Here is a 17,757-nt window from a genome sequence, read left to right on the forward strand (position 1 = left end):
CCCCATGGTGAACACTCTCACTGTGAGTAAACCCCATGTTGAACAGTCTGTCTGTGAGTAAACCCCACGGTGAACAGTCTGTCTGTGAGTAAACCCCACGGTGAACAGTCTCACTGTGAGTAAACCCCATGGTGAACAGTCTCACTGTGAGTAAACCCCCATGGTGAACCGTCTCACTGTGAGTAAACCCCATGGTGAACAGTCTCACTGTGAGTAAACCCCATGGTGAACACAGTCTCACCGTGAGTAAACCCCATGGTGAACACTCTCACTGTGAGTAAACCCCATGTTGAACAGTCTGTCTGTGAGTAAACCCCACGGTGAACAGTCTGTCTGTGAGTAAACCCCACGGTGAACAGTCTCACTGTGAGTAAACCCCATGGTGAACATAATCTGACTGTGAGTAAACCACATGGTAAACAGTTTCACTGTGAGTAAACACCATGGTGAACACAGTCTGTGAGTAAACCCCATAGAGAACACAGTCAAACTGTGTGTAAATCCCATAGTGAACACAGTCAAACTGTGAGTAAACCCCATGGTGAACAGTCAAACTGTGAGTAAACCCCATGGTGAACAGTTTCACTGTGAGTAAACCCCATGGTAAACACAGTCTGTGTGTAAATCCCATAGTGAACACAGTCAAACTGTGAGTAAACCCCATGGTGAACACAGTCTGACTGTGCGTAAACCCCATGGTGAACAGTCTCACTGTGGGTAAACCGGACGCTGAACAAAATCTCACTGTGGGTAAACCCCATGGTGAACCGTCTCACTGTGAATAAATCCCATGGTGAACAGTCTCACTGTGAGTAAACCCCATGGTGAACACAGTCTGTCTGTGAGTAAATCCCATGGTGAACAGTCTGACCGGGAGTCAATCACATGGTTGTGAACAGTCTCACTGTGAGTAAACCCAATGGTGAACACAGTCTCACTGTGAGTAAACACCATCGTGAACACAGTCTGTCTGTGAGTAAACCCCATGGTGAACAGTCTCACTGTGAATAAACTCAATGGTGAACACAGTCTCACTGTGAGTAAACCCAATGGCGAACACAGTCTCACTGTGAGTAAAAACCATGGAGAACACAGTCTGTCTGTGAGTAAATCCCATGGTGAACAGTCTCACTGTGAGTAAACCCAATGGTTCGCACAGTCTCACTGTGAGTAAACACCATGGTGAACACAGTCTGACTGTGAGTAAACCCCATGGTGAACACAGTCTCACTGTGAGTAAACCCAATGGTGTACACAGTCTGCCTGTGAGTAAACCCCATGGTGAACACTGTCTGACGGTGAGTTAACCCCCATGGTGAACAGTCTCACTGTGAGTAAACCCCATGGTGAACACAGTCTCACCGTGAGTAAACCCCATGGTGAACACTCTCACTGTGAGTAAACCCCATGTTGAACAGTCTGTCTGTGAGTAAACCCCACGGTGAACAGTCTGTCTGTGAGTAAACCCCATGGTGTACGCAGTCTCACTGTGATTCAACCCCATGGTGAACAGTCTCACTGTGAGTAAACACCATGTCGAACAGTCTAACTGTGAGTAAACCCCATGGTGAACACAGCCTGACTGTGAGTAAACCCCATGGTGAAAGGTCTGTCTGTGAGTAAAGCTCATGGTGAACAGTCTGACTGGGAGTAAATCCCATGGTGAACAGTCTCACTGTGAGTAAACCCAATGGTGAACACAGTCTCACTGTGAATAAACCCCATGGTGAACACAGTCTGACTGTGAGTAAACCCCATGGTGTACGCAGTCTCACTGTGGAAAAAACCCCATGGTGAACACAATATTACTGTGAGTAAACCCGATGGTGAATGGTCTCACTGTGATTAAACCCCGTGGTGAACAGTCACACTGAGTAAACCCCATGGTGAACAGTCTCACTGTGAGTAAACCCCTTGGGGAACAGTCTGACTGGGAGTAAACCCCATGGTAAACACAGTCTGACTGTGAGGAAACCCGATGGTGAACAGAGTCTGACTGGGGTAAACCCCAAGGTGAACAGTTTCACTGTGTGTAAACACCATGGTGAACAGTCTCAATGTGAGTAAACCCCATGGTGAACACAGTCTCACTGTAAGTAAACCCCATAGTGAACAGTCTCACCGTGAGTAAACCCAACGGTGAAGAGTCTGACTGTGATTAAACCCCATGGTGAACAGACTGACTGTGATTAAACCCCATGTTGAACCGTCTCACTGTGAGTAAACCCCATGGTGAACAGTCTCACTGTGAGTAAACCCCAAGGTGAACAATCTGACTGTGACTTAACCCCATGGTGAACAGTCTGACTGTGAGTAAACCCCATGGTGAACAGTCTCGCTGTGAGTAAACCCCATGTTGAACAGTCTCACTGTGAGTAAGCCCCATGGTGAACAGTCTCACTGTGAGTAAACCCCTTGGGGAACAGTCTGACTGTGAGTAAACCCCAAGGTGAACAATCTGACTGTGACTTAACCCCATGGTGAACAGTCTGACTGTGAGTAAACCCCATGGTGAACAGTCTCGCTGTGAGTAAACCCCATGTTGAACAGTCTCACTGTGAGTAAGCCCCATGGTGAACAGTCTCACTGTGAGTAAACCCCTTGGGGAACAGTCTGACTGGGAGTAAACCCCATGGTAAACACAGTCTGACTGTGAGGAAACCCGATGGTGAACAGTCTAATTGTGAGCAAACCCCATGGTGAACACAGTCTCACTGTGAGTAAACTCTATGGTGAACAGTCTCACTGTGAATAAACCCAATGGTGAAGAGTCTGACTGTGATTAAACCCCATGGTGAACAGACTGACTGTGAGTAAACCCCATGGTGAACAGTCTCACTGTGAGTGAATCCCACAATGAACAGGCGCACTGTGAGTAAACCCCATAGTGAACAATCACACTGTGAGTAAACCCCATGGTGAACAGTCTCACTATGAGTAAACCCCTTGGGGAACAGTCTGACTGGGAGTAAACCCCATGGTAAACACAGTCTGACTGTGAGGAAACCCGATGATGAACAGTCTAACTGTGAGCAAACCCCATGGTGAACACAGTCTCACTGTGAGTAAACCTCATGTTGATCACAGACTCACTGTAAGTAAACCGCATGGTGAACAGTGTCACTGTGAGTAAACCCCATGCTGAACAGTCTCACTGTGAGTAAACCCCATGGTGAACAGTCTCACTGTGAGTAAACCCCATGGTGAACAGTCTCACTATGAGTCAACCCCATGATGAACAGTCTCACTGTGAGTAAACCCCATGCTGAACACAGTCTCACTGTGAGTAAACCCCATGGTGAACAGTCTCACTGTGAGTAAACCCCATGGTGAACAGTCTCACTGTGAGTCAACCCCATGCTGAACAGAGTATCACTGTGAGTAAAGCCCATGGTGAACACAGTCTGACTGTGAGTAAACCCCAAGGTGAACACAGTCTCACCGTGAGTAAACCCCATGGTGGACACAGTCTCACTTTGAGTAAACCCCATGGTGAACTGTCTCACTGTGAGGAAACCCCACGGTGAACAGTCTCACTGTGAGGAAACCCCACGGTGAACAGTCACCCTGTGAGTAAACACCATGGTGAACAGTCTCACTGTGAGTAAACCCCAAGGTGAACAATCTGACTGTGACTTAACCCCATGGTGAACAGTCTGACTGTGAGTAAACCCCATGGTGAACAGTCTTGCTGTGAGTAAACCCCATGTTGAACAGTCTCACTGTGAGTAAGCCCCATGGTGTACAGTCTCATTGTGAGTAAACCCCATGGTGAACAGTCTGACAGGGAATAAATCCCATGATGAACAGTCTCACTGTGAGTAAACCCCATGGTGAACACAGTCTCACTATGAGTAAATCCCATGGTGAACACAGTCTGACTGTGAGTAAACCCAACGGTGAACAGAGTCTGACTGGGGTAAACCCCAAGGTGAACAGTCTCCCTGTGTGTAAACACCATGGTGAACAGTCTCAATGTGAGTAAACCCCATGGTGAACAGTCTCACTGTGAATAAACCACATGGTGAACAGTCTCACTGTGAATAAACCCGATGGTGAACACAGAATCACTGTGAGTAAAGCCCATGGTGAACACAGTCTGACTGTGAGTAAGCCCCATGGTGAACACAGTCGCACTGTGAGTAAACCCCACGGTGAACTGTCTCACTGTGAGTAAACCCCATGGTGAACAGTCTGACTGTGAGTAAACCCCATGGTGAAAAGTTTCACTGTGAGTAACCCTCATGGTGAACATTCTCACGGTGAGTAAACCCCACGGTGAACACAGTCTGACTGTGAATGAACCCCATGGTGAACAGTCTGACTGTGAGTAAACCCCATGGTGAACAGTCTGACTGTGAGTAAACCCCATGGTGAACACAATCTAACTGTGAGTAAACCCCATGGTGAACACAGCCTCACTGTGAGTTAACCCCATGGTGAACAGTCTCACTGTGAGTTAGTTCCATGGTGAACAGTCTCACTGTGAGTAAACCCCATGGTGAACAGTCTCACTGTGGGTAAACTCCATGGTGAACAGTCTCACTGTGAGTAAACCCCATGGTGAACACAGTCTCACTGTGATCTGACACTAAGATGCAGCAACCTCATGCCAGTAGGATTGCAGTAATCACTCTGGCTGCATTTAGATATTTCCTTTGTAAATAAAATTGAAGAGAAGATGAAACACATTCACACCCAGTCATGCATAATGAGCTTGGGTGTTAGCTCCAGCTCATCTGATACTTACTGTAACCCATGCCCTGCAGAAAGTACTTGAAAGCCTCTGTCAGTTTTCCAGGCTGTTGGAACAAAATGTAAACATGAAAAAAATGGTACCAGCTGGAGGACATTCAACATAAAATGATAAATAAATAAAATACAACGCCCGATCGCATCAAAACATCTTAAAGTGTTTCACACAATGGAGTGTAGCGAGTGCTGCTACACAAATACATGGCAGCTATTCTGCACCAGCGAGGTCGCATAATCAGCAACCAGACAAATGACCAATTAATTAGTCTGGTGTTTTTTGGTGGAGGGAGGAATGTTGGCCGGGATATTGGGAGAACTCCCTGCTCTTCTACAAATGTTGCCATTTTTAACACCTGCCTGAACCATTGGAACAGGCAGATAGATGGGACCTTGATTTAATTCTCAATTGTGTCAAATCTGCACCTCCTCAGTACTGCCCTGGAGTGTAATCCTGAGTTATGGGCAGAAATTTCATCCGGGCTTCTCCTGCTCCACCACCATAACTTCGGCGCAAACCTCGTTTACATGTTATGCTCCTAATTCTTGGAGCTTGAACCTGCAGTCTTCTGACTTGAGGAGAAATTCAAGCTGGGAAGTAAGTTAGAAAAAAGATGTGTGTATATGAGAATCTGGGCGGAGAGAGTGTGAACTACCAACCTGTGTGATCTGGGGCAGACCACCAGAGTCAGCCATCTGAAAAATAAAACACAGTTGGGTAGTACCACAGAGCGAGAGGAAACAACAGTCTTCTGCTACATTTCTTCAGCAACTAAGTTATAATTATCCAGTGCTGTCCACAGCTCATAGTGACATTCAGGTATGGACCTTACCTCTACGATTCAACATTCTAGGATTTCCAAAATATTCTACCTACTTCATTTGTGTAAGTGAGTCCCTTCAATCTGCATGGTTCTGTTGGGTGAGTGTCCCATTACTGTGTGACTGGATTGGATGGATGTCCCATGAATCTATGGGTCTTTTAGATTGTGTCCCATGGTAGCCTCGATCTATTCGGTCGGTGTCCCATTTCAAGGCTGAATGAGTGTCCCATGGCAGCCTGGGCTGGTTGTGTGAGTGTACAATAATAGGGAGAATGTCTAGTTGCAGTTTAGATCTGTTGGGTAATGGCAATTTATTGGGCGAGTGGCCCATAATGGCCTGGCTTTGTCAAATGTCTGTCCTGTGACATTGTGAATTTGTTGGGTAAATATCCCATGCCAGTGTGAGTATGTGACATGATTGTTTAGCTCTGCTTGATGAATGATGCCCATAGTTGTGTAGCTCTCTGGAATAAATAAGGCCCATGATTGTCTGGATCTGGTGAATGAATGAGGCACGTAATTTCCTGGCTCTGTTGGATGAATAAGACCCATGATTGCCTGATTCTGTGGAATTAATGAGGCCCTTGATTGACTAGTTCTGTTTGATGAATGAGGACCATGAACGCCTGGCTCTGTTTGATGAATGAGGACCATGAATGCCTAGTTCTGTTGTCGAAGTACTGGAACTGTTTTCTTCTTCTCAGAGGGAGGCATTTCTCCCTCACCTTAAGTCAACTGAGTGAAAAAGGAAACCTGATAAAGAAATGTTCCCAGTATAGGGAATCAGCAAGGTGAAAGATGCCTGGTAGAAGTACTTATTCAAGAAAATATTGCATGACTGGGTGAACTGTCCACATTGTTTAGAAGAGAAGAGGTTCCTCATCTAAATGCAAAAGGAACCAATGGACTCAACCACTATAAAGCCAAACTAATGAATATGGCAGCTGAGTTGCTGAAGCATAATGTTTAATAGTCAGCAAGAAATTAAAGCAAAGTGAACAATATCCAGTGTGTATGTGAAGCCAGAAGTCCCAGCATCTAATTCAGCCCCAAACCATTGACCCTCTCCTGAGGTGAGTGATAACATTAAGACATTATTCAGTACAAACCCAGGCTTCTCAAATCTGCCTCAAGTGGGTCTATATTCTTCTATTTGATCCAATTTTTCCCCGCCTGTTATTAAGGCATTGACTTCATGCTGGGGTACAGTTTTATGGGTACTGAACGCCCTCCAATACCTCACTCAATTAGCCATTCTTCAGCAGGCTATTCAACTGAGGAGGATTTTATAGCCAAGTCCAATTCTGTCCTCATCGTTACATGTACTTCCAGCAGGTACCAATGGATAGTGATTGGCTGACTTTACCCCCTCCCTAACCCTGGAGCACTAAAGCCAATTGTTGTACTTCTACCACCATCCCACCCAAGATCAATTAACTCAGCACAGACAGGATATAGAATCTAGGTTTATTTCTGTTCCATTGGCTTAACGTCACATTGGGAGCTGCAACTCCCAACTATGCCACTAGGGCAGCTAGATCTTGTTCTTTACATAACACTATCTACCTTGAGAAGTAGGGTGATTATTCAGGGGCTCCTTGTGGCGTTAAATCCCATCATGGCAAATTGTGAAAATGAGTTCAATAAATCTGATAATTTATTGGCTAGCACCAGAAAAAGTGGCCATAAAAGCTGCTGGTTTGTTGTAAAAAACCAACTGGTTCATTAATGTCTAACAAGGAAGGGAACCAGTCACCCCTACCCGGCCTAGCCTACGTGCTTGACTCTTAATGCCCATAGGATATCGAGGGATAGGCAATAAATGCTGCCTTGCCAGTGTCATCCACATCCCAAAAACAAAAGACCATCAATAAATATGAAGTACAAGAAATAAAAGGGTCTCTATCTGAGGTTAGACCCATGGCACCCAATTATCTTGCACCTTTACATCTAATGCTAATCTGGGCTAATTTAAATCAACTGTGAAGAGATTGGTCACTCTCTGGTATTCTTAATTGGAAATGGCCCCTACTTGTGTGAGATTACAGCCAGTCCAGGATGTTCAATACCTTAAGAAAAGTTGTCTGAGTTGGGTCCAGCTTGGAGTTGCATTCCACCTGGGAATGAGAAGGCAGTATATTAGTATAAAAGCACGATGAATGATAACATCAACTCAAGATTGTGTGGACAAACTGAGTATGAGCACTAATTCCACCTCCCAAAACGAAGGAAGAACTGCTCTGGTCAATATGTGTAGCAACATAGTACATAGGTGGGCGTGTGTGCTGTGAGGAGGATGCAGTGAAACACCAGTATGATTTGGACAGGTTGGGTGATTGGGCAGATGCATGCCAGATGCAGTATAATGTGGATAAATGCGAGGTTATCCACTTTGGTGGCAAAAACAGGAAACAGATTATTATCTGAACGGCAATAGATTGGGAAAAGGGGAAGTGCAACGAGACCTGGGTGTCCTTGTGCACCAGTCGCTGAAGGTAAGCATGCAGGTGCAGCAGGCGGTTAAGAAGGCAAATGGTATGTTGGCCTTCATAGCGAGAGGATTCGAGTACAGGAGCAAGGATGTCTTGCTGCAGTTGTACAGGGCCTTGGTGAGACCACACCTTGAGTATTGTGTGCAGTTTTGGTCGCCTTATCTGAGGAAGGATGTCCTTGCCATGGAGGGAGTGCAGCGAAGATTCACCTGACTGATACCTGGGATGGCAGGAATGACGTATGAAGGGAGATTGGGTCGATTGGGCTTGTATTCACTAGAGTTTAGAAGAATGAGAGGGGATCTCATTGAAACTTATAAAATTCTAACAGGACTAGACAGACTAGATGTAGGAAGGATGTTCCGATGGCAGGGGAGTCCAGAACCAGGGGTCAGAGTCTAAGGATAAGGGGTAAGCCATTTAGGACTGAGATGAGGAGGAATTTCTTTACCCAGAGAATGGTGAACCTGTGGAATTCTTTACCACAGAAGGCAGTTGAGGCCAATTCATTAAATATATTCAAGAAGGAGTCAGATATATTTCTTAAGGCTAAAGGGATCAAGGGATATGGGGAGAAAGCAGGGACGGGATACTGAATTTGGATGACCAGCCATGATCTCATTAAATGGCAGAACAGGCTCGAGGGGCCGAATGGCCTACTCCTGCTCCTATCTTCTATGTTTCTATATATTGATGAAGTTTCACTCTGGTCAGTATTTGTAGCTCAAAAAGAATAAGTATTTGCAATTTTGCTAGAAATGCTAACCAGAGGAAATCTTCATAGTACATGTACGTGCCACTACTCACATCAACCAGACACTTCTTCCCTCACTGTCAGTTGCCTTCCATTTATTCTCTGCTTATTGTGGGTCAACTTGCAGCCACATGCAAAATAATAAATTAAAAATATTAGGCCCAGAAATTCAGGTCGGGGGCTTCCCGCAGGTGCAAGCCCCCGACCTGCACTTACCTTGCGCGCCGGCCGTTGAGCTGTGGGCCCGTGTGGGATTCCGATCCTGGGCCTCCCCCAACTGCCGGCGCGCAGTGCTTGTGTATCCCAGGGGCGCAGTTAGTTCGATGCGTCCCCTGGGATCACATGGGCCATGAGGAGCCAATCGGAGCAGGGAATGCTCCATTCATAAGTTTGACAGGGAGAGCTGTCAAAACTTATAAATACTACGGGCCCCAAAACATCACTAAATCTTCAAATAAATTTTTAAAAAACATCACATTTTTAAAATAAACTATAAATTACATGAAATAACTATTTTAAACAATAATTTAAATTTTTGAAAAAAATAATTTTATTTTCTTACGGGGCTAAAAATAAACTTACCTTGCTTTAAAGTATTTAAAAATAATAAACCTGTGGAAAAAATGTTTTAATTTTAATTAATTCACCACTTACCTTGTAAAAAGCAGGCCTTATGCCTGCTTTTTAAATGTGTAACCTCTGGAGACTTACCCTCCCAGGAAAACCTGTAAAAAAACCGGAAGTTCGATGCGCACGCGCAGCCTCTCCTGCGCACACGTTCGACCTCTTAACTCCTGCTTTCAGGGGAAGGAAGTGCTGGTTTTCCGCGCATGCGCAGTGCATGCAGGAAACCGGCACTTCCATTGGGCCTACGGGTGAGTACCCCGTGCGTACTCACCCGTGGAGACCCGAAGTTAAGTAGCACGCACGTCCTGCAAGTGTCACACTTACATCCTACGACACTTCCCCATCACATTTTGTTGATAACACGCCTATTACCAAACAACAACCCCTCCATCTCATACTGTGTAACGCCATGGGAGATCTATATATATATTTATCTATGTATATTCCACAACCAGAATAATACTTAACTGATTTCTCTGGATGCCATGTTCCAAACTTTTGTCCAATTGGACTGATGATAATTAAAATATTACTTAGGAGCTTCAACATAAGTCTGCAATACTAGCAGACAAACTCTTAGCACTATTTTATTGGAGGACTTAACCCTTTTAAAAATAAACAGATTAAGGCTTGTAGTAACCTCGCTGAACAATGTCATACATAACCCAACCAAGTGTGAAGAGTTAAGGGAAAGGGACATCAGTAGCAGTGCTCAGATTTGTAGTGGAGGACACGGAGAGAGGGGGGATAACCCATGGCAGAAAAATGTGGGAGTAGCCATCCCCCTAGTGGTTGCACCAATGCATAGATTCCCCCATAATTAACTTGTGAATGCAGTGTTCCTGAGTTTCTAGCATTTCACAATTAACCAGCACAATTAGCGATAGCTTCTCTTTCTTAAAGAAAACTAATATGGAGAAAATACCCTGCAGTTGACCCCAGCCAATGAGTGTGATGCAGAGTTGCTGTCTATACTCACCACTCCTTCCTCTGCTGGGGAATTGTCTCCCACCACCAGCATCACCGGACATCTGAAATACAACAGACGATCAGCTCGCATTCTCCAGCCTGCAGGCTGCTCACAGACAGCCTGGCATCAGTCAATGCACCGTGTCTGTGAAGCCATTTCTCATATTACAACGGTAAGTAGAGCACTTGAAAGGGCTCAGAGTGATGAAGTGAGGGCTCCCACCCACACTTAGCCCAAGTGCCAAGTTGTGAATTGCAACCATATTGAAATGGGGAGCTGGTCCAGACAGACGGAGCAAAGAGAGGAAAGGACAAATCAGAGGGTTTCACCGCAGGTAACCTTGGTGTCCCTCCACTCCGACAGAGGAGGATGTGGCAGTTGGGATGCTGCTGGTCAGGAGGCAGCAATGGGTGCCCCGACAGGCCCATTGCAGATTGCCGGGAGAGGCACAGAGGGTAGTTGTGGGCTTATCCAAGAGGGATTCAAGCCTCGGACGGCAGCAGGAGAACAGAAAGGCAGAGAAGTAGTGATGGGTTGTGGTGGAGCAAATTATCCAAGAGAGGAGGATTAACAGATGACGTGACTGGGAGACTAAAAGGGATAAAAAAAGGGAAATTGAAGTAATGGGCTCAGATCTGGAGAGGCAGCAAAAATGTGCACACGAATGGACACAAGGATTTCAGATAACATAGGCATAGCAGAAATTAGGAGAGACATATCCTGGTTATAAACAGGAGAGGAAGGAGAAAATATTAAAGTGCCCAAAATTAAAACCATCCCTCACACTGGGGTCGGTGACGGGGATATTCCCCTTCACTCTGGGGTCAGTGATGGGGATATTCCCCCTCACACTGGGGTCAGTGATGGGGATATTCCCCCACACACTGGGGTCAGTGATGGGGTTATTCCCCCTCACACTGGGGTCAGTGACAGGGATATTCCCCCTCACACTGGGGTCAGTGATGGGGATATTCCCCCTCACACTGGGGGCAGTGATGGGGATATTCCCCCTCACACTGGGGGCGGTGACGGGGTTATTCCCCCACACACTGGGGTCGGTGACGGGGATATTCCCCCTCACACTGGGGGCAGTGATGGGGATATTCCCCCTCACACTGGGGTCAGTGATGGGGATATTCCCCCTCACACTGGGGGCAGTGACGGGGATATTCCCCCTCACACAGGGCTCAGTGATGGGGATATTCCCCCTCACACTGGGGGCTGTGACGGGGATATTCCCCCTCACACTGGGCTCAGTGACGGGGATATTCCCCCTCACACTGGGCTCAGTGACGGGGATATTCCCCCTCACACTGGGCTCAGTGACGGGGATATTCCCCCTCACACTGGGGGCAGTGATGGGGATATTCCCCCACTCACTGGGGGCAGTGATGGGGATATTCCCCCTCACACTGGGGTCGGTGACGGGGATATTCCCCCTCACACTGGGCTCAGTGACGGGGATATTCCCCCTCACACTGGGGGCTCTGACGGGGATATTCCCCCTCACACTGGGCTCAGTGACGGGGATATTCGCCCTCACACTGGGCTCAGTGACGGGGATATTCCCCCTCACACTGGGGGCAGTGATGGGGATATTCCCCCACTCACTGGGGGCAGTGATGGGGATATTCCCCCTCACACTGGGGTCGGTGACGGGGATATTCCCCCTCACACTGGGCTCAGTGACGGGGTTTTTTCCCCCTCACACTGGGCTCAGTGACGGGGATATTCCCCCTCACACTGGGGGCAGTGAGGGGGTATTCCCCCTCACACTGGGGTCGGTGACGGGGATATTCCCCCTCACACTGGGGTCGGTGACGGGGATATTCCCCCTCACACTGGGGTCGGTGACGGGGATATTCCCCCTCACACTGGGCTCAGTGACAGGGATATTCCCCCTCACACTGGGCTCGGTGACGGGGGTATTCCCCCTCACACTGGAATCGGTGACGGGGATATTCCCCCTCACACTGGGCTCAGTGACGGGGATATTCCCCCTCACACTGGGGGCAGTGACGGGGATATTCCCCCTCACACTGGGGTCGGTGACGGGGATATTCCCCCTCACACTGGGGTCAGTGACGGGGATATTCCCCCTCACACTGGGGTCAATGACGGGGATATTCCCCTTCACACTGGGGGCAGTGACGGGGATATTACCCCTCACACTGGGGTCGGTGACGGGGATATTCCCCCTCACACTGGGGTCGGTGACGGGGATATTCCCTCTCACACTGGGGTCGGTGACGGGGATATTCCCCCTCACACTGGGCTCAGTGACGGGGACAGTCCCCCTCACACTGGGGTCGGTGACAGGGATATTCCCCCTCACACTGGGCTCAGTGACGGTGATATTCCCCCTCACACTGGGGGCAGTGACGGGGATGTTACCCCTCACACTGGGGTCGGTGACGGGGATATTCCCCCTCACACTGGGGTCAGTGACGGGGATATTCCCCCTCACACTGGGGGCAGTGACGGGGATATTCCCCCTCACACTGGGCTCAGTGACGGGGATATTCCCCCTCACACTGGGGTCGGTGACGGGGATATTCCCCCTCACACTGGGCTCAGTGACGGGGATATTCCCCCTCACACTGGGCTCAGTGACGGGGATATTCCCCCTCACACAGGGCTCAGTGACGGGGATATTCCCCCTCACACTGGGCTCAGTGACGGGGATATTCCCCCTCACACAGGGCTCAGTGACGGGGATATTCCCCCTCACACTGGGCTCAGTGACGGGGATATTCCCCCTCACACTGGGGTCGGTGACGGGGATATTCCCCCTCACACTGGGGTCAGTGACGGGGATATTCCCCCTCACACTGGGGTCGGTGACGGGGATATTCCCCCTCACACTGGGGTCGGTGACGGGGATATTCCCCCTCACACTGGGGGCAGTGACGGGGATATTCCCTCTCACACTGGGGTCGGTGACGGGGATATTCCCCCTCACACAGGGCTCAGTGACGGGGATATTCCCCCTCACACTGGGGGCAGTGACGGGGATATTCCTCCTCACACTGGGGGCAGTGACGGGGATATTCCCCCTCACACTGGGGGCAGTGACGGGGATATTCCCCCTCACACTGGGGTCGGTGACGGGGATATTCCCCCTCACACTGGGCTCGGTGACGGGGATATTGCCCCTCACACTGGTGTCGGTGACGGGGATATTCCCCCTCACACTGGGGTCGGTGACGGGGATATTCCCCCTCACACTGGGGGCAGTGACGGGGATATTCCTCCTCACACTGGGGGCAGTGACGGGGATATTCCCCCTCACACTGGGGGCAGTGACGGGGATATTCCCCCTCACACTGGGGTCGGTGACGGGGATATTCCCCCTCACACTGGGCTCGGTGACGGGGATATTGCCCCTCACACTGGGGTCGGTGACGGGGATATTCCCCCTCACACTGGGGTCGGTGACGGGGATATTCCCCCTCACACTGGGGGCAGTGATGGGGATATTTCCCCCTTACATTGGGGGCAGTGATGGGGATATTCCCCCTTACACTGGGGGCAGTGATGGGGATATTCCCCCTTACACTGGGGGCAGTGATGGGGATATTCCCCCTTACACTGGGGGCAGTGATGGGGATATTCCCCCTTACACTGGGGGCAGTGATGGGGATATTCCCCCTTACACTGGGGGCAGTGATGGGGATATTCCCCCTTACACTGGGGGCAGTGATGGGGATATTCCCCCTTACACTGGGGGCAGTGATGGGGATATTCCCCCTTACACTGGGGGCAGTGATGGGGATATTCCCCCTTACACTGGGGGCAGTGATGGGGATATTCCCCCTCACACTGGGGGCAGTGATGGGGATATTCCCCCTCACACTGGGCTCAGTGACAGGGATATTCCCCCTCACACTGGGCTCAGTGACGGGGATATCCCCCCTCACACTGGGGTCGGTGACGGGGATATTCCCCCTCGCACTGGGCTCAGTGACAGGGATATTCCCCCACACACTGGGTTCAGTGACGTGGATATTCCCCCTCACACTGGGGTCGGTGACGGGGATATTCCCCCTCACATTGGGGGCAGTGATGGGGATATTCCCCCTCACACTGGGGGCAGTGACGGGGATATTTCCCCCTCACACTGGGGGCAGTGACGGGGATATTCACACCAGGACAGAAATAGAGCAGGATGTAAGAATAAGGAATGATTCAGTGTTTTGGAATTTTGTGACAATAAATGGAATACAAGAGGGTGTGAGTGTGGACAGACTGCGATTTTGGAGAGGATGATAATCCGAGGGGAGGGGGAAGGGCTGAATACTTACTGAAGTGTCTTGGCATTGGCCACAGTTCCACGTCTGTTCATTTCCAGGTCCCTGCGACTGTGGAGAAGAAGAAGCTATTCAGACAATTATTATTTTTAAATATGAGTCATATTTTGGTCCCATTTTCATGTCTTCAAAAGTGAATGTGGGGCCACCTGTGCCGCGATGTTTACCGGGGTGCTGGCTGCCTCACAGGAGAGGAGCTTGTGCTGTGCTCTCCTCCCCACTGAGGGGCCACAGGATCTGCCGAGAAGCCGCGTCCTACACGTAACCTCAGCTCAGAGATGGCGAAACCCAGCTGATGTCAGGGACTGCAAACCAATCTCATGAACCTCCGAGATGTTCGTTGCACGTGACCCCTGCAGCCACAGTGCTGAGCTGCTGTTGCAACAAAGAGAAGTTTACAAGGTCATACCAGCACAACACCAAGCAGGAAACTGGAGTGAACAGGTCCAGTCAGAGAGCTGGCACCAGCACCAGCATGATGGGCTGAACGGCCTCTTTCTGCACTGTCATTTCTGAAGATTCAAATTTGGAGCAAGGTATGCAATTTGTAAATGTAAACAAAGCTACAAGTTCATTTTATTAAATATAATGGTTCTAAATGCCCATGAGCCTATAGTTTTGATCTCACCTTGGAAAAGCTATCAGATTTTTCCATTTTTACTATAATTTAAAAAAAATTGATGGTGAAATTTGTGCTCAAGGTAAGGGGTGTCAGCCCTCACTGCTCAGCCCTAACTTTAGGCCAATATTACCTGTACTGAGCTAGGTCTGTGGAAGTGTTGCCTGTACTGAGGTGTGTCTGTGACAGTATTGCCTGTATTGGGGTGTGCGTGTATGACACTGTTATCTCTATTGAGGTGACTGTGACAGTGTTAACTGTACTGAGGAGTGTCATTGATGCTGTTACCTGTACTGAGGTGTGTCTGTGACAGTATTGCCTGTACTGAGGTGTGTCTGTGACAGTATTGCCTGTACTGAGGTGTGTCTGTGACAGTATTGCCTTTACTGAGGAGTGTCTATGATGGTGTTACCTGTTGTACATGTTCCAGAAGAGCTGCAGATTGCTCTGGTTGATGTTAGCTCCTATCTGCTGTCGGAGGCTCTGCACCAGCTCCGTATTGTTCATCAGTTCCTCCTGAGACAGGAGGTAGAAACACCGTTACACACCACTCTACTGACTACAGACTCCACCTCCTGCTTTTGCCAGAAAAGTTCTTCTCTTTCTTCCCCTCTTCTCTTGAAGGCATCAATGCCCTGCTGGGTACCACTGCAAAGGCACAGGCTGCCCTGTGGTACCTCACCCAAGTGGGCATTCTTAGGGCACTGGATCAGTCAGCAATCAGAAACCGGGCCCTAACTGATTTCCCCTCTCAATTCAATTCAATTCAATTCGCTTTATTGGCATGACAAGTTACATCTTATGTTGCCAAAGCATCGGAAAACATTCATGTTTGTTCACAAAAATACAGATCTATTCATACAGTGTATAAACAGATATATCCCTGAGTGTATAAATATACTTTCATATAATTTATATATACTCTTATCTTATCTTTAGTGGTTGTCCCTCTGTTTATGGCAAGCTGTAACATAGTGTGCCGCTAGTGTTATGCAACTTCTCTCTTCCCCTAGTAGGTATGGGAGTTTTTGGTCGTCATTCAATTTTCTGAATTCCGGGCATATTTTTGTAAATTTTGGGTAGAAATTCTCCCTTATGCCCTGATATTTTCTACAAGCTGTGAGGAAGTGCATCTCTGTCTCCACCATTCCCTGACTGCAGTGAGAGCATATCCTGTCCTCTCTTGGTAGCCGGGTCTGCCTGTGTCTACCTTTTTCGATCGCCAGGCTATGTTCACTAAGTCTGTACATTGTCAGGATTTTTCTCAGTTTGCTGTCCTTTACCATGGTCAGGTAATCAGCTATGTTGTATTGTCTGTTTAGGGCCAAGTAGCAATTGAGTTTGCTTTGGGTTTTTGTTGTTTCTGCCCAATATGTCAGATATTTTTCCTTTTGCTTAGCGACGATTGTGTTGGGTCGAATTCTTTGTGTTATGCTGTCACTGTCCTGGGGCTGGTTATTGTTAGTAGTGTTAGTAGTGACTTCACTGAGTCCCAGGACTAGTTGACTGAGGGTATTCTTCTTTATGGTCAGCTCTTGGCATTTCAGGGCGTCGTAGTGATAGCATTGGGGGTTGCTCATTTGTAGGTGATTCCAAAATTTGGTGGCTCTTTTTTGGATAGTGATTATTAATGGATATTGGCCTAGTTCCGCCCTGCATGCATTGTTTACTGTTTTCCTTTGAGTCCGGAGGATACTTTTACAGAATTCTGCATGTAGGATCTCAATTGGGTGTTTGTCCCATTTTGCAAATTCTTGTTGTGTTAGCGGTCCCCATACCTCACTGCCATAGAGTGCAATTGGTTCAATTACTGATTTGAAAATTTTTAGCCAAATGCTAATTGGGATTTCTATTTGGATTGATTTTTTAATGGCATAGAAAGCCCTTCTTGCTTTCTCTTTCAGTTCATTCACAGCCAGTTTGAAGTTTCCCGTAGAACTGATTTTTAAGCCCAAGTATGTGTAGTTAGTGGTTTGTTCAATTTTGGTTGTTCCTAGTGTGAAATTCATTTTGGGTCCCTGATGTCTGGATCTTTGCTGGAACACAAGGACTTTGGTTTTTTGGGGATTTATTGTCAGGGCCCAAGTCCCCCCCACCCCACTCTCTCAGCCCAGGGTCCTTGAGCCCAATTGTAGTCCTTATTTGGCCATCCCAGCTCATATCAGCTAATTCAGCAAAAGAAGCACTTACATTTATACAGCACCTTATCACATCTCTCAGACACATCTCAAAATGCTTCACATAAAATGAATTACTTTGAAGAGTAGGGATTGTTGCTTGATAGGCTAATGTGGCAGCAATTTTGTGGACAGCAAGATCCTACAGATAGTGAAGACCATTAATCTGTTTTTAGTGATGTTGGCCAGGATGCCAGCACACACCAGGAATCAAACATGCAAACACAGGTGG

At 48.1% G+C, this 17,757-nt stretch overlaps 1 protein-coding gene across 5 annotated transcripts in view; it reads right to left on the reverse strand.

Annotated features, from left to right (window-relative positions):
* Positions 1-17,757, reverse strand: part of ndrg4 (NDRG family member 4) — a 461,376-nt gene that overhangs the window by 15,456 nt on the left and 428,163 nt on the right. For all 5 annotated transcript variants that reach the window (XM_085991057.1, XM_085991055.1, XM_085991053.1 and 2 more), the window contains 6 exons: positions 15,761-15,864; positions 14,724-14,780; positions 10,429-10,480; positions 7,646-7,693; positions 5,413-5,448; positions 4,751-4,802 (listed from right to left, as the gene is read on the reverse strand). In XM_085991057.1, the coding sequence (XP_085847183.1) occupies positions 4,751-4,802; positions 5,413-5,448; positions 7,646-7,693; positions 10,429-10,480; positions 14,724-14,780; positions 15,761-15,864 (349 nt within the window). The remainder of the gene's footprint in view (positions 1-4,750; positions 4,803-5,412; positions 5,449-7,645; positions 7,694-10,428; positions 10,481-14,723; positions 14,781-15,760; positions 15,865-17,757) is intronic.

This window comes from Somniosus microcephalus, chromosome 6 (assembly GCF_052327205.1).
Source record: "Somniosus microcephalus isolate GS21.2 chromosome 6, FLI_Smic_1.0, whole genome shotgun sequence".
Lineage (NCBI taxonomy): Eukaryota > Metazoa > Chordata > Chondrichthyes > Squaliformes > Somniosidae > Somniosus > Somniosus microcephalus.